The 26736-nt window shown below is 39.6% G+C and overlaps 1 protein-coding gene across 23 annotated transcripts in view; it reads left to right on the forward strand.

The window, feature by feature from the left end:
• The window catches only part of COL25A1 (collagen type XXV alpha 1 chain), a 306400-nt gene that overhangs the window by 269322 nt on the left and 10342 nt on the right, over positions 1-26736 (forward strand). For 15 of the 23 annotated variants that reach the window (XM_021393558.1, XM_021393551.1, XM_021393544.1 and 12 more), the window contains 16 exons: positions 610-654; positions 2680-2724; positions 3259-3336; positions 6388-6411; positions 7839-7883; positions 9520-9564; positions 9812-9892; positions 10633-10695; positions 12699-12749; positions 13103-13129; positions 15088-15168; positions 16367-16474; positions 17297-17350; positions 21718-21771; positions 22936-22962; positions 23665-23718. In XM_021393558.1, the coding sequence (XP_021249233.1) occupies positions 610-654; positions 2680-2724; positions 3259-3336; positions 6388-6411; positions 7839-7883; positions 9520-9564; positions 9812-9892; positions 10633-10695; positions 12699-12749; positions 13103-13129; positions 15088-15168; positions 16367-16474; positions 17297-17350; positions 21718-21771; positions 22936-22962; positions 23665-23718 (882 nt within the window). The remainder of the gene's footprint in view (positions 1-609; positions 655-2679; positions 2725-3258; positions 3337-6387; positions 6412-7838; positions 7884-9519; positions 9565-9811; positions 9893-10632; positions 10696-12698; positions 12750-13102; positions 13130-15087; positions 15169-16366; positions 16475-17296; positions 17351-21717; positions 21772-22935; positions 22963-23664; positions 23719-26736) is intronic. The other 8 variants (XM_021393563.1, XM_021393565.1, XM_021393556.1 and 5 more) reach the window with 7 other exon arrangements.

Below are 26736 nucleotides of genomic sequence, written 5' to 3' on the forward strand. Positions count from 1 at the left end.
ACTTGGTCACTGTCATGGAGTTGGACAAATACATATGGCAGCTAAAGTCATGCCCTCCAGGCCCCTAACTTTCAAAGTTTAAACTTTCTGATCATTGTAGCTACTGACTGCAGAGAAAGTCCATTTTGCATGCTGTTTCTCCTGTCCTAATACATCTTGAGGGTGCTAAGGCAGATTTTGTACTTGGCAAGCTAGTTTGTATTCCTCTGAATTACTGGGAAAAGAAGTTGTGGTAACACTTTATTTAATCTCCTTATTTAAGGATAGTTAAATACCTTCTCTACTGTTTGACTAACACTTTTCAGGAGTTGTGAAACAACGTAGATCATTCCCATAAAACGGTTTTAATGATGTCTACTCTTTACTAATGCCCATACTAATTTTCCTTTGGAAGGATGGAGTCTGCGGGCTTTGCATGCTGGTGTTAAAGAATATATTACTCTGGGTGCTAGTGAATTCTGGGCCTTTACAGACTCATGATCTTGATCATATGAAGTAAAGTGATTTTGCTGTTCTGTAGTATAGTTAGTCATTACTAATTTCTTTTTCTCTGCGCTCCCATTCCATTATCATCTTTCTCCTCTCCATCTGCTGTCTTCCCTCAAACAGGGGAAAACAGGTGAACCTGGATCTAGAGGCCCCAAAGGGTCAAAGGTCAGTAGTAAAAAAAAAATAAAAATGTCTTTAGTGGAGTGATTAACACATCGATTTTACAATAAATTGTTTGCAACGTTTCACAGAAACTTCACATATTCCTTTAAAGGAAACTGTAGCAGATTCTGCAGTGTTATTTATAAATGAAACATTCTGATTTTCAGCTTCAGCTATTAGAAGTGAATCTTGTGTATTTCAATCACTACAACTCTGTTTTCCTTTTTATTATAACATCTATTTCAATCAGCTCTTTTTTCCCCATGCCACTTGGTTTCTCTCTATGTAACTGATGTGAGTTATTTTTCTCACATGCCACAGACTGTCTCCTGACTATGCCTGTGGAGATTCAGTTTTTGCAATTATTTTGTGGAACCAAACTTTTGCTGGGGTAGCAATCAGTGGTATTTCAAAGACTTCCAGGTGAGATATGCTGGCCAGTAGGTCCTACGTAGGCAAGTTTTGTAGGTTACATGACTGTTTTACCTATTTTACCCAAAGTGTTTTGGTTTTGTTTCTTTAATGTGTTGGCTTTTTTTTTTAAATGTCTATCTATTTATCAGTCCTTCCATCCATTTATCTCTATATAGATATAGTGGGTTCACATGTATGTAGAGAAAGAAAATACATGCTTTTAATAATATTTCCTATACTGTGCAAATATTGTACTCGCTGGACTCCCCAGTATTATATTATGGGGTCAAATCAAAATTAAATCAGATCTGTGTAGGTGGTTCTTCAGTCTACTGTCAGAATAAAGATATCAAGACAATGTTGTCATCTCATAGGAGACTGATTGAAATACTTGAAAGAAAGGTCCTTAAATAACAGCCATTCACAGTACTTAAAGATATGATTAAGTAATTGCCCCTTCACCTTACTCATTTGCCAAAAAGGAAAGTTAGCAAGTGAGGGAGCTGATGAGGGGATTAATGTATCAGAGTAAGAACAGAAGAGTAAATCAGATTCTGTTGCCTCTAGTTCCTGGGTACCTCTCAAATGCACCTGAAAGACAGAGATGTCTTTTTTAATACTCATTTTATCAAAAAGGCTTAACTGTTTCAAAAACCTGGCTCACAGAAGACAACCTAGTAGTCAGGATTTTTTTCAGCAACTCCAGTGTCAGTTTCACTAGATACTGACAAGGCAATACTGTTGATCATGTCCTGCCACTAGCCTCTTCTCCATATTCTTTCGTTACCCCCCATGGATGTTTTCTGTCTTGTGTTTTTTTTTCTTATTATTACTGGTGAATTTACCATTCTTCCCTAACTTGTACCAATGTTACATAGATTTCAACAGGAGCAGGAGTAGCAGTTCTTTGCCAAATTCATTTTGAGTAATATAAAAATGGAAGAGCTTGCTGTGACCATGAAGCAAAAAGAATTGTAGTCAGTGGATGTTGAGTTATGAATACAAACATGTTTGAAATTCCCTCCATCACTTGAAACATATTACTAATAGCCAGGAGGATAAAGATAAAGCTGTGTGCATGATGGTAAAGATCTTAAGCCTTCCACAGTGGGGGAGTAAAGGGACTCTAGTGGTGAAAGTAACTTTGTGTTTGTAGTTGAGGTAAGAACTTGGAGCAAGGAAGTTCAGAGACTTAGTGGAGTCACAGTCACAGAAAGAAATGTTTACATGCTTTGAAACACACCTTTGAAGAAGTTGCTGTGTGTTTTCAGACTTCAGACTGATTTTATTTCTCTTGCTTTTTTCTTAAAGCTTTTGATAATAGCGCCATAAATAATAGAGAAGTTGTGTGTTATGTAATTGGTAATCTGTCTTTTACTGAGTCTTTGGTATATCTTATTCCAACCCAATATAGCGTGCAGGATCAACTCGCATAGAACCAAATACATAATTGTTAACCCTATTACTACACAGATGTTTAAGGAATTTCTGCTGTAACTAAGATCCACATTCTATTAATAACGAGAGGCCTGCTTAACTGAGTTATTTAGGAGAAGCATATTTAAAAGTGACGAATTACCTAATATACTGTTCTCAAATATCCCTTTTACCTAGGGTGATACAGGTGACAGAGGTGACACGGGATCTGCAGGTCCACGGGTAAGTCTACTTCTCATTTCAGCTCTTTGTACTCTTACATTCAGTCTCTGCTATGAATTGAAATTGTGGCAGCAAGTCCAGTTAATCCAGTGAAAATGGTCACTTGACTCTGGTGGAAAGTGTGTTACTAACTGGCCTTTAACATGAGTAACAGTCCTTACTACTATTTGAAACCATATCCTGTTCACAGTTCTTGGGCAGGATGTTACATGCAGTGTTCAGGCATTGCTTACAGCCAGCACAAAACTTGTGTATTGGAACTGCTTCAGTGTTTAACTGCAGTGGTTTCATTTATTTGCTTTCCCACTGCAGCACAATTCGCTTGGTGACTTGCTTGTTTATTGAGAAAAATAAGAAAAATCCTTTAAATATAGTCTTTAGTTTAATGCTAAGTTTTGTGGTTTGTATGGTGGAATGTGGTTATGTATACAGAATACAACATAACTTGATTAGTCTGCTTTGGAATTAAAACATGAGTGTCTAGAGTACTCTCTGGCAGATGTCTCAAAAATTGTTATGGAAAATATATTACAGGGGCCACCTGGACAGAAGGGTGATCAAGGTGCTACAGAGATAATTGATTATAATGGCAATATTCACGAAGCACTTCAGGTACGTAAACCTAACAAGGCTGGAATAGTTTAGCCTGGTCTGGCAAGAAGCAGTTTGACGTCACTGTATTTCCCTTCTGCATAAACCATGAGAACACTTTTTTTTCCCCAAAGATTTGCTGAGTTTATTGATTAGGAATGTCTTTCTATATTTGGAAACCAGACTTGCTATTTGGTGTGAGAAAAACTGTTTCCTTGATAAAATTTATCTGAGTGAATTAGTTGCATTTCCCACAGAGCGTATTGACATCATCTAATGAGAATAAAGCTGATTCATTGCTACGTGGGGGTTAGTGCTAAATTCATGCAATAAACCACATACATAAGTTCAACAGAAGCATCTGCTTTTCAGTTCAATAGCTAAAATGTTTACATTTCTTTTTTCCTCTTTTCCCTTCTCCTCTTCCTATAAAATGCAAAGAGCAGAATATTTGAGATTTGAAAACAATAACACGTGTGGTTCCATTAGAAAGCTGTGGATTCAATCAGCAACTTGAGTACATTAAATAGACAAAGCCCCAGTCTTCCCATTTGTTCATTTCTAGAAAACCTGTTTTGACAGGTATGCACAAAAGTATGGAGGATTAAAGTGGGGTTACAAAAAGAATGAATGAGTGTTTGCATGAAAGCAAAGTAACAAGGTGACATATGTCGTTGCAGTCAAGGTGATTTACATTGCAGTGTAGTCAGATGCAAATTCTGTGCAGTACAACTCCACCAAAATGAATGGGTTTGCTTATGTGCAGCTGAAGACAGAACTTGGCTCATTGTGCATCTGATCATTTTCTCACTGAATCCAATGAACTCTTTTTCTTGCATTTACTCAGTGGGAGTGGATAGATGTCTGGCCAGTCATGTGCTTTTTAAGACTCCGTTGAAAAAAAAAAAAAATCTCATTGCCTTTAGTAAAAATCTAAAAGCCTGTATGTTTTTGAAGCTAAGCCCACTCTCATTGTGAGTGGCATCTATGGGGAAGTCTACATAGGCATGTTCTGAGGCTCTGCATTATACCCATCTCATTTGCTTCACTCCTGAGGGAATTCAAACACACAACTTTCAGTCTTTTAAATCAATCTCAGCATCAGATGCCTGAAGTAGCTTGAAAGTAATGTTGTATATTATCAGGCACAGATTTAGCAGGGGCTTTAGCCCCCGTGTCTCCTGTATTCCGTCTTTATATCCTCACTCTGGCATCAATGTTACTCTCAATTGCTGTGTGAGAACACCTCAGAAAAGCTGCAGCACATAAAGGAGCCTTAATAAGGGACTAAAGCCTACTGCAGTGGGTGAAACAGATTAGGAGGCCTTTTTCTTTTCATTTCAAATGTCATCACCTTCTGATCCAGGGCAACAAATAATTGATATCGATGGGAGCGTCTGTGCAAGGATGGTGTAAGTAAGATTATATAGGATCAGTCAACAATATCCTTGCCAAATCCAGCTCAGCCCTTTCAGATGGCAAGCACCTATTCCTAAGTCTCCTGGTGCCAAATTCTTTGGGGATCTGACATTTGCAGCTCTCCCATAGAAGTATTGAGCACTTTCAGCGCTCAGCACTGAACTGTGACCTTACACAGAATTTGGTCTGCTGATTTAAGAAGTTGACAAGAGTTAGCAAGATCTAGGCTGTCTGCATTTCTTAGAATTTAGCAATAAATCATCAAGCAGCTCAGAAGCTTTAGGATAATTTACTTACTCTGCCTTGTGCCTACTGCTCAGTTTCCTGTGTCAGTGCAGAATAAGACATCTGAGTCCATCAGCACTGGAAATAGTGATCTCAAAATTATCACCATCGTTTGAGCAAGAGCCCTGCTGAGGGCATGCAGCTTTCACTTGTAGTACCAAATGCAAAATGCATCTCTATCAAAATTGCTCTTCAGGCCTGTTCTGCAGAATTTCCTAAGGTAAAAGGCAGTAGCTGCAGGAGTTTAACTTTTGTAGGAGCTAGACGAGCAGATGCTTTAGATATTGAAATCTGAATGTGCTGACGAAAATGAGCCTGTCAGCGTGATCATGCTAGTATTCATTTGCAATGGTTATTTTATGATTTCATGTCTACGTAAACTGAATTTTTCAGTTTTTAAAAATCTTTATGTATTTCCATAAATATAATGCAAAATATTTATTAAAGTCATCTGTTAGAGAACATTTTTCTTTTTTTCTTTTTTATGTACTTCGTATTGAGCAGGCTCCAGATTTTTGAAAACAGTGCATTGTGTGGCAAATGCAGATTCTTTCAGAACTTAAAATCAGAGGATTTGCAAACATCCATTTCCACATAGGGAAAGAGTTAAAAACTAAATGCTTCTCATTCCATATATGCCAGAAGGTTCTTCACAGTTAATAGAAAAGCAAATAGAAGCATCAGGATTTGGGGTGGCTATTTTGTTTAAAAATACAGACAAGCATTTTATTTACTTTCAAACAGTTTTTCACTTGATTTTAGATTTTTATTTGTCAAAAAATTCAGTAGCAGATCAAGCTCTGCTGCCTCCTTCCACAGCTAAAGAAGTCATTTGTCTTTCCAAACATTTAAAGCAGAATTCAAAGTACGTATACTGCTTTTGTGGATCACATTTTCAGATTTAGAACCTAACTTTATTTTCATGCATCTTAGTTTCTATATGAAAATCCATGTTACACTTCCACTGTATTTGTTAGTTAAACCTTGGTGCAAAACTTGCAGAGATCCCAAAACATGGGGCAGGTCTTTTAATCATCCTAAGAGACCAACTCATCCCATTTTTCTTAGTTTTTAAAAATCTTTTGGAAGACTTTTACTGTGATTTTACTAATTAGTCATCACTTACTCAGTCACTTGAAATTTACAAGAAGCTACAGTCTTCACCTATATAAAATCCCGATTGCCGTAGAAGTCAAACAACACTGGGAGTTAAGTATAACAGTGCTTTCACTCTTATTTTTTGAAGACGTCGTGTCTCCCCAGATGCAGCATAGGTTTTGCAGAGATACTAATAGTTACAAGCAGAATAATTTATATCCTTGTTCAATTTTGGTAATGTTGTCTCTTGTTAATACCTTTTGCCAACAGAGGATTGCCACTCTCACTGTCACGGTAATTCCAATTGCATGATTTAATGTGTGTTGTAGAATGTCTCTTTTATGTCATAACGTGTTCATCATTCTGCCAGCTCAGGACATGTCTTCACTGGCTGTTGACCCAGCTCACCATCCCATGTACTTACATGCTCAGTGCTCCCTTACCAGGGAATACATTGTCGAAAGTCCTGCAATAGTGGAGCCGGTTCTGCTCCTGATGAATTAATGGCAAAACTTCAGTTAATTTAAGAGACGAGTAAAATAAAGAATACAGTATTTGTGTAGATACACATCTAGGCAGGTTAGCTGCTTTGGACTTCTTGGTGTACATTCTCATCTGTGTATGCCTGCACAGGAGTGTTCAGCAACAATAAGAGGTAGGATTTTAGTACCAAATGATTTTCAATTATCCACCTTATTTTCAGGGCAGAAGGATGGTTCTTTTAAATTGGTTTGGGAAGAAACTTCATGTGGAAGCTAACAGACCAGATGCAAATCATTTTCTGGAAAAGGCCCAGCTTAGTTAACTGTAAGCCAAGATAAGTACAAAGCCCCAGGTACAGGCAATTCTCTTGACCCACCTTATCAGATCTCAGAAACAAATACAAATTTTTCAGCACCTATCCCCAGCCATGTGCAGAGGACTGCAAGTTCCAGTGCCTTGTACTCCAGCCAGTTCCCATGGGATCACATCAGGACCATCACAGTCTCTGAGAGTACTGACACCAGCTAGGACAGGCTTATAATATTGCTGGTTCAGCCTTCCCTTAAAGTGGCAAACTTGGTATAAGCGAATTATTTTATTCTTCTTTTTGTTTTGAGTTCTTCTCTGTAGATTTCTATCACTCGTTATCCTCTCATTAATGGAGGGGATTTTTTTTTCTTTTTATTTATTAAAACAAACAAACCCACACCTACTGTACAACATCCAGCTCAATATTTTATTCCTGAAATTGCATCTGCAGCCTTAGGTAGAAGCAAAAGGAATGGTTGCAACTTGTTCTCTAACGATTTCCTCAAGCACCAAGCATCCCCAAAGACACTCAGCATCTTTTAGTGGAATCCTCTTTGCAATCAGTAGATTTCTTCTCACCATGGAGTGGTGAGAAGATTAGGACGTGAATGATGGCAAATGTGGCAGAGGTTAATTTTGGTCTCCCTGCCACTAAGAGGAGCTTTGCCATTTCATCAATGGGAGCAGCAGGACTTTCTTACAAAACAGGAAATGCACTGCTGTTTTAACATTATTTTTACTGGTACCCATCTGTTTGCTGAGAGTTGACATAGACAAACAACTTGTTTATAGCTGGTCTTGGTTCCCTTTGTGCAAAAAATCTAACCCATGTTGTTCAGGTATCTATCTTAACATTCAACCTGTGTTTACATGGCAACTCCTGCAGGAATTTCTTTTAAAACTTTTTATATGTATATGTTTCTTTTTAGGGACCACCGGGACCACCAGGACCCCAAGGGCTGCAAGGTCCAAAGGTGATCTTCCTTTTTTTGCTTACTATGTTTTAGGAGTTGAGATATTTTCTAGTTTTCTCACTGCACACATGTACCTGGAGCTCTCCTGTGCAGTATTTTTACTTGAAATTTTATCAAGTACAGCATGCTTCCAACTTTGCACTCTGGAAATTTGAAATGGAGCTTTCCCAAAATTGTGCTTTGATTTCTTGCCACGCACAGGTGCTCAGTTGAGAGCTGGCAAAATTAACTGGTACCAAACCAGTGTGGAAGCATCTTCCCCAAGGATCTACACTATGGCTGCTCCCTAGGATTTCTGCTGCAGGGAGTGCTCTGTGTGTTTGCACAGTAGCTGTACCAGCAGACAGTTGTTCCTGTGCATTACTTCTGGCTGGGTGGGAAGCAGTCTGAGCTTGGCCACAGTGCAAGTGCATGTCAACGCAGCTTCTGTATTACAGTAGTGCCCACCCAAAGAAGCGCAATATTTTCTAATCTCTGTAAAAATTATAATGTGCATGTGTGGGCAGCAACCTGGCTGCAAATCCAGGGCTGCTAATCCCACCTGTTGGGGCTGTGCATAGTACCAGAGCTATTAGTGAGCAGCCCACACAGAGACAATGAATACCATATGCTGCGCTGTTCCATAAAATTTAATAAATTTGCCAATACTTAGAAAAAAAAAAAAAGTGTTGCAAGTAGTGCAATACTCATAGTGGTTTTAAATTAGTTGAGATATTTCTCCTACTTCTTAAATAATGAATATATCATATCTTCTGCCAGGGACACTGAGCTCTTCCAAGTGTAGGTACATGTTTCTTCAAAAACAGTACTAGGCATTTGAATTTCAGTCTTCATCCAGGGTGTCATATGGCAATTCATCCCATTTAACACGTTAATTGTTTTGAGAAATTGTAAAATACCAAATTTCTTCTTCTATATGAAAACTGATAATGGAACACACAGTTAAGCATGCAGGAGTAGATTTCCGCATGAGGTTCTACTCAGCACAAAGATTTCTGCAGCCGAGAGTATGCTGTAAAACACAGAGGAGTTGATGTGGGGAAGAAAGTGTCTTCCATCATCTGGATGATCATTCCTGTTCAAAACTAATGACATAAAGCAGAATTCAACCTTACAGGAGCTTGTTGTCAATATCATAATCTATCCCCATCTTGCTCCCTTGGAGAATGCTATACAGGGATCAGTGCATAGGGCAATGCTGTGAATATGAACTCCTTCTCTGGTGATTTATATTTGTCAGGGAAAGAAAACATGAGGTCTCTGTCAACCCTACATATATCAAGGGCCATGATTCCATATTTATTCCAGTAACGAACAAAGTTCCCACTGGAAAGAGTTTTCTTCTGCAGCCTTCTGGGCTTTCTTCTTTTTTCTTTCTTTCTTTTCCTTTTGTCTGATCTTTATGCAGCTCAGAGATTATGAGCTGTCCTCTTCGGCAGCACTATTTGTTCAGTGTTGCGTACAAGTATTGTATGTATATACAGTGTATGCCACCAGTGTTCTCTGGTTTTCTTGTTGTTAATTATGTATTAATTTCAAACATTACTGACCAGTTTAACAAATTTAGCACTGCTTTCTCCATGAATGTCTGGAATAATTAGGGGATAATGATCCGATTCCATCTTACCTTTTGCAGGGTGAACCAGGCTCCCCAGGAATTCCTGGAGCTGATGGGGAACAGGTAAACCACCTAGTGCAGATTGTGTGAGCAACCATGCTTTATTTCAGGGGATTATTTCTGCCATCTCGAGTTGTAGCTTGGATTTCAAATCCATGTGATCATTATTGTGTTGCTGTTGTCACAGAGTGGCTGTGATTCTACATGTTAATAATGAAGGTCAATCCATAGCATGACTTATTCTGCTTGTTAGGATCAAAGCTAGTATTCTGTTCCAACAAACAACTTGCTAAATAAATACATATTTTAGGGTCCTAAAGGATCAAAAGGAGATATGGGTGAACCTGGAATGCATGGAGAAAAAGGAGGAATTGGACTACCTGGCTTGCCAGTGAGTATGAATTAATTTTGGCTTAAACAAATAGATTTTTAATCTCTCTCTCTATCAGGAATTTCAAACAGCACTGACAAATTGCAAGTTGGGACAAAAAGCACAGGGGAGAACAATTCTGAGATTGTTCTGCATCTGTCCTAGGAGGAGGTGTAACATTGTCAGAACTTCTCATTTTATTTACGGTCAAAGAAAATGTTGCTCTGGAATGACAGAAATTAGTTGGCATACTGATCAGATTTACATCTCTGTTTTAATGTATAACATAATGTGGGCTAATGTAGACTTGGTAAAGTTCAGGAGAAAGGAACTGTTTTGTCAGGAATGTCAGATGAATTGTCAGAAATTTTAAATTGAGAGGGAGAGAAAATACATAAGTATTTACGAGGTGTATTATTCCTATATGTAGAAGTGGAAATTTTCTGTAAAAACAGAAACAATTCCCAGATTGTCTCCATAGTGAAATGTGTCATGATTTGAGTGCCAGCTTAAGGACTTTTCAAAAATATCAGGCCGTAGTTGGTAGCTGATAACATAAAAGAATGCCTTTATATTTGTTAACAGCTACTATTGAAGTGACACCAAAATAAAAATAGTAATAATAATAATAAATTCCATTATACGTGTTTTATAATTATTTTCATAAAGTGATAATTATTTACAAACAAATAATCATTCTTAGATGGATTACTAATGAGATCTGAACTATTTACAAATGCTGCTTTTTAATGATTTTATAGGGAGCCAATGGCATGAAAGGCGAAAAAGGAGATGCTGGTTTGCCTGGTGCTCAGGGCCCTTCGGTAAGTCTCAGTGTGTTGCTGCAGTGGGCGTAGTAGTCCAGAAATGGTTCTCTAGCCTTTAATTCTGAAGAACAGTTCATATTCACAGCTTATCTTTCCAGACATTCTTGATGATTCCTATGCTTGAACTTTCACAATATTTTTGTTTGTTATTTAGCTATAGTCTGTGGCCTTTTGAAAATTTAAGGACTTAAATGTTTACCTCAAACAGCTAAATGCTGTTTAAGGAATGCTACAGATTTGGTTCTTCTCAGTTCTATTCCTTTGTCATGTTTTGCTGTGCAAAATAATAAGAGATGAAACCAATAAAAACAAACTAAATCCAGTTTATTTCAACTTTTTGGAATTTGGGGATCTATGAATGTCCAGTGAGAAGCAGACTAGACTGGCTTCAGTGATGTCAGGAATCACAGAATGACAGGGGTTGGAAGGGACCTTGTGAGATCATCGAGTCCAACCCCCTGCTAAAACAGGCTCTCTACAATGGGTCACACAGGTCGGCGTCCAGATGGGTCTTGAATATCTCCATAGAAGGATATTCCACACCCTCTCTGGGCAGCCTGATCCAGTGCTCTGTCAATGTCACAGTCAAGAAGTTCTTCCTTCTGTTAGTATCGAACTTCCTATCTTCCAGTTTCCACCCAATGCCCTTGTGTGACACAAGATAAAGACTTTCTTGATATAAAATAATTAGTGGAGGAAGTTCCAGTCTTGTGGATATTTGTGCCTAATTTTCTACATAAACCCTGCCTAATTTTCTGCATAATTTTGATGGAATTAATATACAAATGAAAATTTGTTGTTAATGTGTTCTTGTCCACTTGTAAATAACATTACCCACATTTGAAAGTTTTTCAGGACCAGACATCTTCCTTATTTCCAAAGCATTGTAAAATCATTAAAAAATATAAAAATGAAAACACAGTAAGTTTTTTAAAGGATGAGTAATGTTATCGGAGTACAGTAAGCTACCCACCTTCTTTATAGTGACATGTACTGTGTACAAAAGTTCTGAGAAATGAAAGAAGTTACTCTCTGTCATCACAGGACACTGGGCACTCAACTGTCTCTTCAGTGTTTGAGTCTTTTGTTACATTTCTTAATTTGTCACAAATCAATTTTCTAACTCATTCACCTTGCTCTGCTTGATTTCTCTTTAAAAAAGTCTTTCCATTTTCAGGAGACTTCACAGATGGTGGAATCTCTCCATGTCTGAAAGCTTGTTTTGTTCTCACTACTGTCATCACCAACAGTCTGTGTTGGTGAGGGGCTGAGCATCAGTCTGGAGACATGAATTAGCATCCTCGCTGCCACCATGCACGCTACAATAACAGCCCTTTGGGGTTAAACCCAGGGAGAGAGGTGACGCTGAACTGTAAATATCATCATGAAATTCTCTCCTATAGATTCATTAGGAATACAGAAAAACTGCTCAAAGTATGCACGCATTACGTGCCTGAGCAACCTGATTACCTCTGTTAATGACTTCAGGGAATTCTTGGTACAAGTGGGCTAAGCAGAATAAACAGAGAGAAAAAGGGCAGTCTTGAAAAAGTTTGAATTATTTAGTATCTTTTTTCCATTCATTGTTACTGGGAAGGAATCGCACAGCACCTTCAGCTCCTGTAGATTACATAGTACAGAGATACAGAGACAGCTAAGGAGTGTATCCCATAAAATATAAGAGTTCGAGCGCGTCTGCTCAGTACTGGTTATTTTAGACATGGTTTTTTGCCATATGCTGTTCTAAAGTGTATTTTAGGGCCTAGGAGCAACAGAGACAGACACATACAGCACAGGCAATTCCACACTTCAGGCACCCCATCTTTCAAGTTAACGTAATTCCCATTTCTAAATCCCTTTTGTAGATATACTGTCATTGTGTACCATTGCATTGCTAAGTTTATAAGTGCTTGCCAGCAGAATGATAAATCTGAGTTTTTGTATTTGTGGGGAAATTCTTTACTGTGCATGATTTAATGTCATTGTATTTTTATCCATAGATCATAGGACCTCCTGGACCTCCAGGGCCACATGGTCCTCCAGGCCCTATGGTAAGCTTGGGAGGAAGAAAACAGACTGGGAAGTGCTTGAACCCACTTCTTATTTTAATGCCTGATTAACAGTTTTCTTGAGAGTATACGACAATTAGAGGGGGGCCTAATTTAGGACCTTTTCTTGAAGTGTGTAGGAAGTGAGAAACAAATGGCACCTGCCTGTGCTGGTGTAAACACAATAGTGGTCTGGCTTATTCTCTAAATCAGGTGTTTACAGTTGCTTTATTGGCAGCTGCATTTCATTTGCAAGGACAAAAGAACAGATGCAACTTGCACTCGTATAGAGCAGCAAGCTCTTTTAAAAACTTGCGGCATATTTTTGTAATTGAACATGGTATCTTTATTTTCAGGGACCTCATGGCCTGCCTGGCCCAAAGGTAAATTAATGGCTGTCTCAAATAGTCATGTTCTCGATGTCTGTGAAGTGTCATTCTTTGTTCTTTAATGCATGCAGCTATGTTTTGTCTGATGTCTCATTCAGTAAATGTTTCTGATATTGTTAAACCTTAAAGCAGATTTTAGTACTGATAGATAGCTTAAAAGATGTTAAATTTTCTGTGATTGCTTCTGGTTAGTATTTCTCCTGAGCATTGGCTGAATCCAATTTTGGTATTGATCTCTGTGCTGTGGCACTAAATTATTTCATTTCCTGGTTGTGGGCAAGTTACCATTCCTATTGCAATTGGGATTATTTCTGAACATAGAAGTGACATGCATTCAGGAGATGAAGTCAAACAAAACCCTCTTCCTTTATGCTCTCTTGCCTCTCCTACTTCTTCCAGTATGAGTGGCCTCTCAGTTTCTTTGGTGGCACATCCTCTGCTGACCAGTTCCTTCACACACTGTACAAGTTCCCTGCCACAAGTCTATTTGTGTATTTTCATGTTTTCCAACCTACAGTCCTTGATGAGGCAGATCTTCTGAGCATCTTCTACAGCATGGTACATGAAGATGCATTGTAGGGACTCTAGCAACATTCATAGTACTGGTGCTGCTATCAGGAATGAGCCTTTTAATCATTACAGCTCCCTAATCACATGCACCTTTCTAAAAGAGATATAAGATGAGGAGTTCTTTCATTTTAGTTTTTGGTGTGGCTTGTATTAAGTTGTGAGAAAGTCTTCACAGGCTTGACTTGTTATGAGACTATTTATGTCTTCTTGGCAGAAGAATCTGGAGTCATCAATTCTTTTTTTTTTTTTTTTTTTTAAGTCAGGTCTGTTCCATCTATGCACCAGACCTGCCTGACTTCAGGCTTTTGGCCTGACACCCGGGGTTTTGCAAACCTTCTCAGGTCTGCTTCCAAAACTTCAGCATTTTCAGTGCTACTGCTCTGAAAGTCACACTGAGTCAAATGGAAGAAGAATACAGAAATGGCTACTTAGGGTGCCAAGGGGGCACAGCTCTCTGGAGTTATTTAAGGCAGCAGACCTTATATACATTTTAAAATGTATATGATATAAAGAAGCATAGTACATCAAAGGGAAACCTAGGAACAAGGCCATGGGGAACAGCCTGGATGAAAAACACACACATTTCAGTTTCCCAAAAGAGGCAGGCCCAGTCAATACCCTTTTTGACTGGGTAGCCCTCATGCTGGAGCAGATTTTTGTGATGTGAGAATGATTTATTGGAAATTGCAAGCCCACCATTATCCTCTTAGTAGCGTTTAATGTAATAACCTATGCATAATTTAACAATCACAAGACAAGTGCCATTTCTTATGTTGTTTTAAGCCTCTCTGTATGAACACAGAAACTACAGACCTCCAAAACAGCTTGATGCTGTATAATGTATATTGCTGCTTTCAATTTGCTTGAGCTTAATTATATATGCTTAAAGGTTTAAAATATCTTTAAATGAGATTTTGGTGCAAATTCCAGTTTGCCATAGGGAAAAATATTAATTCCTTCCAAAACAGGAGATCCCAATGTAGAAGACTTTAGTTCTGAGGCTTGATTTTTCAGAAAGTTTTATTTCAATCTGAATCATCTGTGTAGAGTGGACTGTGGGATTTGAGGAAATCCCCAAAAGCCCCGATATGCGTGCTTAATTCCGACTACCTAAATAAGTGATCGTTATTAGGAAAGAATTCAAGAGAATCTGTTGCTCAGAAGTTTCTAGTATTTTCACACGGACGTCAATCTGCAGCAGAAATCTCCCAAGTGTTTTTGCCCAGGTCTGTATCAGTAAACTATCAGTAGGCCAAGAAGGCTGAATTTAATCCCTTGTTTTAAACTGGAATTTGCAGCCGTTTCTGAGGCTGGCTTCTTCTATCCCAGCTTAAGCACCCACTATAGCACCAAAAATTTGGCATTTATACTTTTACATTTAGGGTGAACCAGGGTTAAATGGTCTTAAAGGATTGAAGGGTGAACAAGGTCAAAAGGGTGACAGAGGGCCCCTTGGTCTTCCAGTAAGTAAAAAATCCCAAGTTTATTCAATTTCAGTGCAAATTGCAAGCTTCTCTCTCTGCTTATAGTAAACGACTCTGGTTTGCTCAACAGCATATGTAGAATAAGCCATGGTAGAGCCAAGCATCAGCCTGTTTTTGTTCGTCCAAGTCACGCTCAGTAACACCCAGTGCTGTCAGGTTTTTTTGTCATGTGTCACTTGAAAGTGTTCAGTGTCATGAGGATGCCATCAACCCCATTACATCCATCATTTTGTTATTTAAGTGTTGTATGGTGTTTGTGTTGAAAAGGGCATCTCCCCTTCCTCCCTGCTCCTTCAGTTATTCTTCCTCTCTTTGCACTACTGCAGTAAAATGGAGAGGTCTAACTGAGCAAAGTTAAAAATTGGTTTAGGGGCTATTTATTTTTTAATCATTTTCCTAAACAATGGCTCTTCAACACCACTGTATCACTATTTGCTTGGGTTTTTTTTTAATTATTATTTTCTTTCCCCCTCCCATTTTATTATGATTATTTTTTCCTCTTTTTTTTTTTTTTTTTTTTTTTTGTTTTTTGTTTTTTGTTTTTTGGCCCAGGTTATTCCCTATGCCCCGGGTAAAGGCATACGCTCCGCCGGTCCCAGCAGCCGAGCGGCCCTTTCCCCTGCTATTCGCAGGTGACCCAGCAGAGGTCCTCCCGTCCCCAAGGATGCCGACCCGGCGGTGCCGCAGCCCCGGGCGGAGCGGGGAGCGGAGTGGGAAAGCAGGAAGCGTGCTTGTTCCGCGGGCCGTGCGTCCTGGGAAAGAATGGGGCCATTGTAGGCAGGGCCCAGGCTCTGTTGGCTGCATAATGCGCTTGAATACTTCTTATCTCTGTTAGCAAACGCTGTTATGTTTTGCTTTGTGTAGCAGAGTATTCAGTATTGTTCTTATTTACAAACTGGAAAGCAACTGAATGACAAAGTAAATATTTGCGTGTTAAGGCTAAAAACACCTGACCTTCTGGTGTTTGGAGTACTTGTGTAGCCTCAGGTTTATTCTGGGCAAATGTGCTGTGGTGGGAAGGCGGGGGTGGGTCAGCGATGCTGCACTGATGTCAGAACCGGTTTGGGCCCTTGATGTTTTATGTGAGTTTTTAACTAACATGCTGTAGTAATGTGATACCCATCCCAGGACCCTGTCACAATTTGTACTGTACATTTGAATTATGTTTCTTCATCAGCACCACTTACTAATCTCACGTTCTTGTCACCCGTGTCGTACCCATCATCCATGCTTCCACCTAACCACACAGGGAGCATCTGGCTTAGACGGAAAGCCAGGACCCCGGGTGAGTCCCTTGTCTTTCCGTGTCACTGTGTTACCAAGGCTGTGCGCGTCTCAGCACACGTGGCCCAGAGGAATGAAGGCCACACATCGCAGCATCTTCCATGCTCTGTCACAGAGGCTTCAGGCGGCCTCCTAGGGCAATGTGTGGGGGGAAGAGAAAGTGATTCTCAGCAGAAGGAGGCTCTGAGCCTTAGAAATCTTGCTATTTGGTTGGATAGCTGCTGCACAGCCTGCACTGGTTGGGGTCTTACTTTCCTGAGTGAGGTTAGGGATTTGGTTTACGTAGGAAAGCGCGCTTGTTTTTGTGCTAATATGGAATCGGTGAAACGGAAGCAGGCATGCTGGGGTTCTACTGCAAGCATTGTTGTATTTAAAATACACTACATTCCTTGTTTCTTTACCATGATAAAGTGAATGGAGGATGGATCACCACAATGGGGTGCATCCACCCATAAAGTGAACGTTTCAATTTTAAAAAAAGAAATAAAAAAAACTCCAACGTTTAAAAGTAAGTATTATTTGAACCTTCAGCCTCTAGTAGCCAAATTTCTTTCAGTAACTTTTAAAAATCTTTGTATGACTTCCGTGGAGAAAGTTAAATCCAACTAGAAAAAAAAAAATGGTTACTTCGTAACATGAGAACTTATAGGTAGAGATTTGAAAGCCAAACGGATTTGTTTGCCCAGGTCCCAGCACAATTAAATCTGCATTTTCATCTGGTGATGGCTGATTCCATGTTAGTTCTTGGCTAGAACACAGCTGTGAAAGCTAAAGACTTGAAGGAACTGGACCTCTCTCTTACCCTCTTGGCTTCCCTTCACAGGGTGTAGATGGCCCAGTTGGTCCCCACGGCCCTGCAGGCCCCAAAGGAGACAGAGTAAGTATACACTCCGTGTGCTTTTCTTTATGAAGACAGTGCCACGATAGCACAATATCACATGGCTACTATAGTGTGCCTGGATGTTACTAAACTGAACGGTGTCTCATCTGTGTAAGGATCAACCCAGAACTGTACATACATACAGTCAAGTTACATGCACATTTATGTTTGGTTTGGTAACTCATTAACTTCAGAAGAGCTGCTGTTTTGTAATTACTAATCAGTAAGGAACTTACAGGAGTTTCATATTTACAGTGCTACACAGGACAGAATTTTGCTTAATTTCACTGATTAGTATAAATAGTTTGAGAGTATAAATTGGATGATAGGGTGATCTGGGCATATAAATATGCAAAGGCAAAAAAATGAATATTATGCAGCTATTTGCATTACTTTTTTAACTTGAAAAACGCTAACTTTTATAAATCTAACTTTCCTCTTTTTTTTTTTTTTTCTCAAGCACCGAAAATAGGAACCCTCCTATTTAATTTGAAATATTCACAGTAAATTTCCTCCAATGGGAATAGGGTAGGGCTCTTAATCTTTAACTATGAGCCTGTCATCTTTAACAATACTACTGCGAACTTGTACAACAAAGCAGAAGTGATACCTTACACTAACTAAAACCTCCACGGAGTTCCCAGCCCAGAATTATGCCTCTTTGAATTTCTCAGTTTAACAAAACAGCTGTGCTGAAACCACTTCAGACTTGCTGCATTAGGGACCAGCCATATGGCTCAGGTCCAGTTAGCTCGAACAGCAGTACGTCTGACAAAGGTATGTGTGACTCGAGCGCTCATTTCTACAGAGCTGTTTGCTGGGGAATAAATACAGGACGTGAAGCATGGTTCCAAAGCAGGAACAGTACCTTGCAGTTACTGCTCAGGCTCATTAATGGTTAGTCTTAGGGCTTGAGTCTTTCCTTTTTTTTCTTAGGGGATTACAGATTCAAGTCTTTTTTCAACTAAAACATAAGTTTTTTTCCTGTCAACTCTGTGGAAAGATGGTTGAATGTCATATTCTGCATTTCTGAAAATAACTTAGATGAGATATACATAAAGAAGTATAAGAGATACTGTATTCATAGATTATGGTCTTCAGAGGCAAAGGATGTGCTTACCTCTGAAATTTCTATTAAAAAAAAAAGTGCTGTGATATAAACTATTTTTCCAGTGTACGGAAAATGACTAAAATCGTTCTTCCTTACACAATTCTCCAAGGTCATGATAAGTCATATGGCTGGATCTAGAATTAGGCCTTCCATGGCTGTTGACAAGAAGTAGTTAGAAAGGAGACAGGAGCTGCTGACATGTAAATCAGGTCAATAATTCAATTTGCACGGAGGGACCGATTTGCAAAAAATACTGAAACTAAGTACATTAGTACTACGCACACCCACTATTTTCTGCGTGGCCAAAATGAATGGGAGGAAGTTCACAAGGAAGATGGAAGGACTTTTTTTTTCCAAGCAGACAACTAGCATGATTATTGCTGTAATCCTCTATTTAATAATTCAGTGTTGTTTGGGAAGAGGAGGTGTGCATATAATACTTACCTAATAGGTGCCTGGGGTTGATAAATGTTGTGTTATCTAAATAACAAATCATGTATTTTTAATAGAGCCTTATAACTTGTATTTGCAGCTGTTTAACTTACGTGAAAGCAGGATGAGAACACGTTTTTCCTGCAGATTTCAGATTTCACCTTTTAATTAAAAATGGTCCACAATGCCACCACTCTGCCTCTGGACAGGGTCACCTGTTTCCCCGATGATAAGAAAAACCTTGGGCCAATATTAGCCTAGAAGGGCACTAAGGAACACGAGTGTGAAACAATCACGTTCTTAAAGCCACATTATTTTAAATTTGGAAAGGTCTTCTCACTTTAAGAGAATACTTGTAAAATGCTGGTCACTGTTCATTTATGACTGCTTAAAAATTAAGGAAGTAAAGTATAATCAAACGAAAACCTAATTATACCTTCTGTAGAAACCACGGCTTTGTTGTTGCATAGGCAACATTCGATGAATTAATATCACATAGTTTAGAACAATGTCTGTAACAAATTTTAAGCTATTGAAAATGGCATTTTGCTTGGTGCTTATACAGCTTGTACTAAGCCCCTTTGCATGAAATTCTTTGCAAAGAAGGATTGTAAGTGGCCTCTGAATCTGCCTTTGTACCTGTTCATCTCACACTGGCATTGCCTTCAGAGAAAATAGGGAATGTTGGTACAGAGACAAACATCCTGAACGGCAGCCGGTGAAAGGGACGTGCGAACCTGAAGCGCATTGATAAGCAGAATGTGCATCCATCTTCCTGTCAGTCTATAAGAACCTGGAGGAGACAAAAGAAATGAAATAACTAATATCAGAAACACCTGCCTGGATGGCAAAGACCCATTTTTGAGCTTGTTTTTGGCTATTAGACATATAGTCTGTGCAAGGCTGTCATCACTACACAAGTTCTGTACTGGGAAGGAAAATGCATTTAATTTGGTTAGAATGTTTGTCACTGTGATGACGGTATGAAAGCTCTTTAGCGATTGTAAAGGAGACACCAATTATTCAGTCTTATTTATGTAATCTATAGCTCATATTCACCTGTGATTCGGGAGACTAAACTGAAATAGGAGGTGAAGAAGCAAGCCTGCAGGTTTTGTTCTCTGGGTGCTGATGAGTTCTCTTCCCCCCAAAAAAATCTTAAAACCATTGCTGAACTTCGCAAATGTCTGCTCCCTGAAGGAAAGGCTTCCTCGTGATTGCTCAGGGCAGCATGCCTGTGACAATTCATCGATCTTATATAATCCATAAGCATTCAGGACCTCATCTGATATTCCAAACACATCTCAGCATGTGCTTTGGATTGGAGGCAGAAATTGTGAGATACAGCTCTCTGAATATATTCTTACATAACAGATGCGATTATTTCCCTAGACTGATATGCTAAGCGTTCAGTATTTTTATGTCTACCATATGCTTAGGCTGTCTTGTGGGGACTTTGTACAGTCATCTTTGCTGTTTGAGACTGGAAAAAAAAGATACTTAACTAGTCTTGACATATTTCAAGTATCTGTCGAACAGTTTTGTAGCTGCTATATACATAGGTCAGCACATTAGTTTCTTCTCAGCAGAAAGTTTTAAAGCTGCAGGGGATTTACTGCTCTGTAAATGAGCTGTTGCTTCCCAGTGACTCCTATTGCTCTGCCACGGTATCCAGCCTCAGCGCTGCTCAGAATGGGCTGAAGATTTACAGAACAAAGAAGGATCGGGCATTACACATTTGAACTTCTCTTGACTGCAGTGCAGACAGACAGCATCAATCTCCATAAAAATGTGAAGTATCTAAAACAATCAAATGCCAGCTTGTCTGAAAAACTCCTTATTGCTGTGATTATTCAGCAACAGGTTCAGACTCTCAGTTTATCCTGGCCTACTATTTTGTATTATCCCATCAATGCAATCTAGACTTAGCCATGTTCTTTTAGAGCTGGGCTAAGGGACTGGCTGCACAGGTGCCAGCACTATTAATTAGGCATATATATACATCGTTGTCCTGTGCTTTTTGTAATGAAGAATAATGGATTAATACTAAGTAAAATAATGAATTAATACCAAGGGTGCGCTCATCCTTGCATGGGTTAATGCTTACCAGCTCAGCAGGTTTTGCTCAATCATCAGTCTTGATGATCTACTGGAGAGCACAGATGATTGGTACTGGCAACCTGAAATCTGTCATCTAGAAACTTCATTTCATTTGGAAAAATTTGCTCTGTATCATATTGCAAAACGATGTTCATAGCATCCCTCTAGATGCTTCTTCTATGGATTTTAGTGTGGCATCTGGAGGAGTCTCTCTACTTGTTTTTCCTGCACAGCAATAAAGCCTTGATTTAATAAAGGAGAGTATTTACATCATTAATCTAGAGTCTAATCGAGCAGTTAACAACACAGTACAGTGTTGTTATATGGGATAATCCCTGCAATGTCACTGGGAATAGCATTGCCTACTTAAATGCAAGCTTTGATTGACATACTGTTTTTGCCTGTCACCTTGCCACATCTCAGCTGCTGTGCTGGAGCTTTTACTGAGTGCAGTGCAAATTCAGTTTGAAAAGTATTTTAAGTCATTATGTTGTTTGAAAACAAATATCATAAGCACAGAAAGTCACTTTGCCTGGAAAGTAATTCATGTTTCCTCTCCACCCCCAAATCATTTACCAAAGATAACAGAGCTTTGGATAATTTTTGCTCTGAAGATTTAGGAGTGCCTAAGTCTTAGGGTAAAGAAAGCACTTCATAGACATTGTTTCTGTTTAAGCCTGACAATAGTTTTGTTTGTTTATTCTGTAATCTCTTTTTTTAGGGTGAAAAGGGAACTGTAGGTGACCCTGGACCCAGAGGACCCTATGGCTTGCCTGTAAGTTGCATGTAGCTTGTACCTGTTGTGCTTTTCAACACTCCTTGATTAATCTGTGTGCTTTATGACTGCTTTTGACCCAGCAATACAACTGGTTGGAAAAGGAAAAGCTAGATAATAGTTCCTGACAATGCAAGGTCATTGGCTGGTGTCGCAGAGGTAGGTTTCTGCTCATGCCTGTGGTTATGCAAAAGTAAAGAAACAGACCCGCCATTGAGCAAGTGAGACTGGAATTCAGGTGCTCTTGTTTCTGCAGCTTGCGGTCTGGGCTGCCAGGGGACAAACCAGCAGGACTTCAGGTTTAAAGCTCTGCAAAGGAGCCTTGCAGAGGCTCCTGGAATGTTCGTATTTCCTTGCTGCAAGGCTCCTTTGCATTTTGTTTGACGCTGCAGAGACATCAGCTTTGTTTGAATTCCGTGCATTGTGCTCAGAAGCACTTTGAGAAAGAAGTTTGTTGTTGATCATTCCTGGGTGGAGATGGTCTGTGTTAAACCCAATGCGTAAAAGGTATTGGCCAGTCCTAAAATATGAGTGAGAACTTCCTTTGCCTGAATGAGAGTAACCCTCCTGAAAGGAGTTGTTTACTTTGCTGATGTGCAGGTGTGCACATGTGGGTGTCTCATCTGCACACTGACACAAGAAAAGCTGCGCCACTGTCCTGCACAAGGCAGAACCAGCCTCTCTGAGAGCCTGCAGCACCTCCATACCCTATCCGGCCTAATCTGTTTGGGCCAAAATTCATTTAAGTTGAGTACAGGCTTGGGGTTTAATTGGATGCATTTAATTGGATCAGGAGTCAATGACGAGATGGTTTCAGGCGGTGTGGAATGCTGGATTAGCTTGCAGTGCATGCTTACTTGAGGGTCATTTTTTGTGAGTTCATTTAAAAAAAAAAAAAAGGGGGGGGGGGCAGTTTTTGTTTCCCCTTGTGATGTATTTTTAGTCTGCTCCTGGAACCTGCCTACAGCCCACAGCAACATTTTACAGTCAAGTTATCAGTTCCTGGAAATGTTAAACACTGACCAACGTGTCCTTCCCTAACAGCAGTGCTGGGTGTGCGTTCTTAGCTGCGCCACTGCAGAGAGCGAGTGCAGAGCCAGGCATCGAGTTGGCCTCGGGTATCAAAGCTTAGGGACACTAACAGCTTATGTGGTTCTTTGACAGGGCAAAGATGGCGAACCTGGCCTTGATGTAAGTAATATGTATGAACAATGCCTCACAATGGTAGGTAAGCCTCTTGCGAGAAATACCTTAGTGATAACATGTTTGTTTCCATTTAGTGTGCATGCAGTACCTACAAAGAGTGCACTAAATGCTGCATTTGCTGTTTCCCTATGATAAAGGGAACCAAGGCTGTGCAGTGTATAGCCCTTGCCTGAAGACCCTGCCAGACGTAATGCTTAGGAATATGAGTAGTAGCTCCTTTGGAAGTCAAAATACTGCTGCAATCAAACCTGTGGCTCACTTGGAGCAGAGCAAGGAGTTGCTAACACTTGATTAAGTAAATTTATCACTAATTAAAGACAATTATTCCATAACTTCCAAGTGATGGATTTAAAATTATAGACCCTTTTTTGGCATGCTAAAAAGACTTTCTGAAAGCTTTTGTCTCTCATCCATGGACATCCATAACTTGGAGGAGTCTTCTCCAAAAATTCATAGCATGCACCGATTTGAGTGATCTAATTTCTTTCCCTTCCTGGCAAAATGGTGCTGCCAAACACCATGGACTTGTTTCACATGCTCTCGTGTGCATGCATGTCAGCGCAAAAAGCACATGTACATACAAAGCATGCAGCGAGATCACGTTTTTTGCACATTTTCCAAGAGTATTTAAAACCTTAACCTGCATGTGAATAGAAGTCAACCTACCTTTGTCCCTTCTTTTTATAGGGTTTCCCTGGTCCTCGAGGAGAAAAGGGTGAAATAGGAGAAAAGGGAGAAAAGGTGACCGCAGTGTTATTAACTGTTGCTTGGTTCCTTGGCCCAGTCAGCTCTGCTGTCTTTGTTCGATAAATCATCCCATTAAACCTGCTCTTTGTTTTCCCTGTGTGCCAAAAGGCAGCTCGCAAATAGACACTGAACAAAATCCCATGTTAGAAAGATCATGAAAATTTATGCACAGAATGAGTACTACCAACGTGTGCCAAAGCACAGCTTGTTCTTACGCTCATTTTCTCTATCCATCCTGCACTTGTTGAAAGTTCTTGTCAGCCTGAAACTCTTAATGCAGACATCGCTGAAATGAGTAATTTTGGTAGCAATTTCATACAGGAGACTCTGAGCCTCGGCAGTATTTCAGTGTAACTGCTGACCCCAGCGCACTGTGTCTGCACACACTACCTCTCCCATACCCAGTGGCAAAGGACAGGAACTGTGATAATCTTTACTTCTGGCAGTGGCTTATTTACAGCTAAGACAAGCACTCGGTGATGCCTGTGGACTGAAATTAGATCTTTCTTACACTACATTTCTAGTAAACCTATCAGACACTGTGGGTAACAGAAAAGGCCTGACGTCATTTTCACTGTCCAGACACGGTGGCATGGAAATTTGTTCAATAAAACGCAATTTAGGGCTAAACGTGTGTAGAGAAAGACTCTCTTCAAGTAAGTTGAGATTAGCAAATTTCTAGTTAGGTAACTTACTTCAAATTGAAATGTAAAAATTAATATCACGACTAAAACACCGTTGAGAGAGTAGTGACGCTTGGTTTTTTTCATAGATATGCCTTGATAGGCGAGTAGCTCATTATTTCAGTTTTGAGAATAAATACTAAGCCAATAGTTTTTGTTTTAGCCTGTCAGTAGTTCGACAGTAAAACTACATCAGTGTTTGCATTATAATGTCTGCTTAACTTGGCTGTGAAAAAAAAAAAAAAAAAGAAGAAAGAAGAAAAAATCTAGCTCCCATTACTTCTATGAAATTATAGTCCAGGAGCACTTAGCACAAAAATATTTGTACAATTGGTTTTATTATTTCAAGTTATATGAATAGAAGTCTTTTTACTAAAAATCATTTCTTATGTACTACATTCTGCCTTAGTAAAGGGTTTTAGAAAACCACTAGAAAGAGAATAGTGGTTCAAATTCCACTTATTCAACTTTCCTACTGCCAAAAAGGAAAAACCTTTAAGAAAAGATGTTACGTGAGTAGGGTAGGAAAGGAGCCCTGATCCCCAAAGTGCAGCTGTCTCTTGATACAAAGGTTGTTGGAGGAGTACTGAGGTATCACCAGAATGGCCGGGAAGGCATCATCCTGTTCCCTTACCCCCTGTGCTGCCACAGCTCTGCATGTGGGGCCACAGAGATGATTAAGGGCCTGGAGCATCTCCTTTATGAGGAAAGGCTGAGACCTCGGACTGTTCAGCCTGAAGAAGAGAAGACTGAGAGGGGATCTTATCAATGCTTATAAATACCTAAATATGTCAACTGGATGGAGCAGGGCTCTTTTCAGTGGTGTCCAGTAAGAGGACAAGAGGCAATGGGCACAAACTGGAACATAGGAAGTTCCATATGAACACAAGGAAGAACTTCTTTACGGTGAGAGTGACAGAGCACTGGTTCAGGCTGCCCAGACAGGTTGAGGAGTCTCTTTCTCTGAAGATATTCAAGACCCATCTGGAAGCTTTCCTGTGTGACCTGCTGTAGGAAACCTGCTTTAGCAGGGGGTTGGACTAGGTGGTCTCCAGAGGTCTCTTCCAACACCTACAATTCTGTGACTGGAGACCGTGCCAGCCTGCCAGCCATAGCTGTTTTACAGAAGTGCCACAAACTGGTGTTTCTGTAGGCAATGAGGAAGGACAGGAAGGAAACTACTTTTATTTCTTATTCATCTGCATGATTTTTCATGCTCCATATTTCTGATGGAGTTCTATAGGCCTTGGTAAGGAGGTTGACTTGAGGAGATCTCAGCCCATGGGAAAACTGGTCAAGTCCTCAGGAACTCAGACTACTCTCTACACGGATAACTGCTGTGTTGCTTCAAATAGGATCACAGGTTTGCCCTGCAGAGCTTGAAGTATAATTAGTCACCTGCTGACAAATCAACTTAATGAAATAGAGGTCCTATAGACATAAAGGAGTCAGAAATCAAACTGTACTATCTGTTCTTATAATCATTTTTGAAGTATGTCCTTGCTCCGTGCTTACAGCAACTCACAGTAAATATATCTGTGTTGCGCTGAGCACAAACATGAGATTTGACCCTGAAGCTGTTGAGCTTCTGAGCTGTAATGCCATGCTTCTAGGTTTAACATGAAAACTTAGCCAACTTGTGATTTTATATATCACAGCCTTACAATTTGGTTCAGAAGGGTAATGTTTGGGCTGCTTTTTTCTGGCACACTGTTTGGCACACAGAAAAGATAAACAAGGAACTTCGTTCCTATCATGTCACAAGTGTGATATGTTTTGTTTACGGAAAAGATATTTTTTCATTTGAACATGTCAAGTATGCTATGATGCTGAATGAATAATGTGCTTTCCTCTCTATTTAAACATGTTATAGCTAATTATTTTTCATTTGTGTAAAAATGCTTTTTTCTGTCTGTGAATGAATTAAGACTTTCCGTGCTGGTGTGGTACTAGTTAGATGTCTGTTTACTATGCTTCACCAAAACCCATCTGTCTTTCCAAAGGGGCATTCCTTTCTTCTCCTTCTACCTTCATCCCCCATAATTCCCCTGTCTTTTTTACCCTTTTCCTCACAAATTAAATCCTCTCAATAGCCACAACCTCGCTTGCTGGTTCTCCGATGTCATACTAATTTTCCTATGACTATTTTTCCCATTTCTTTGTGATATTCCTGATTCACTCATCCTTCCTGTCCCATTTTTTACAGTCATAGCCCAATTTGTTTGTTTCTTTTTTTTTTAACTGAACCTTTTTTGATTTTTGTGAAATTGAGAGCAAGCCTGAAACTCATTTACCATTGTGATCAACTGGTGTGAAATCAATTAGAAAA

The sequence above is a fragment of the Numida meleagris genome, chromosome 4, assembly GCF_002078875.1.
Source record: "Numida meleagris isolate 19003 breed g44 Domestic line chromosome 4, NumMel1.0, whole genome shotgun sequence".
NCBI lineage: Eukaryota > Metazoa > Chordata > Aves > Galliformes > Numididae > Numida > Numida meleagris.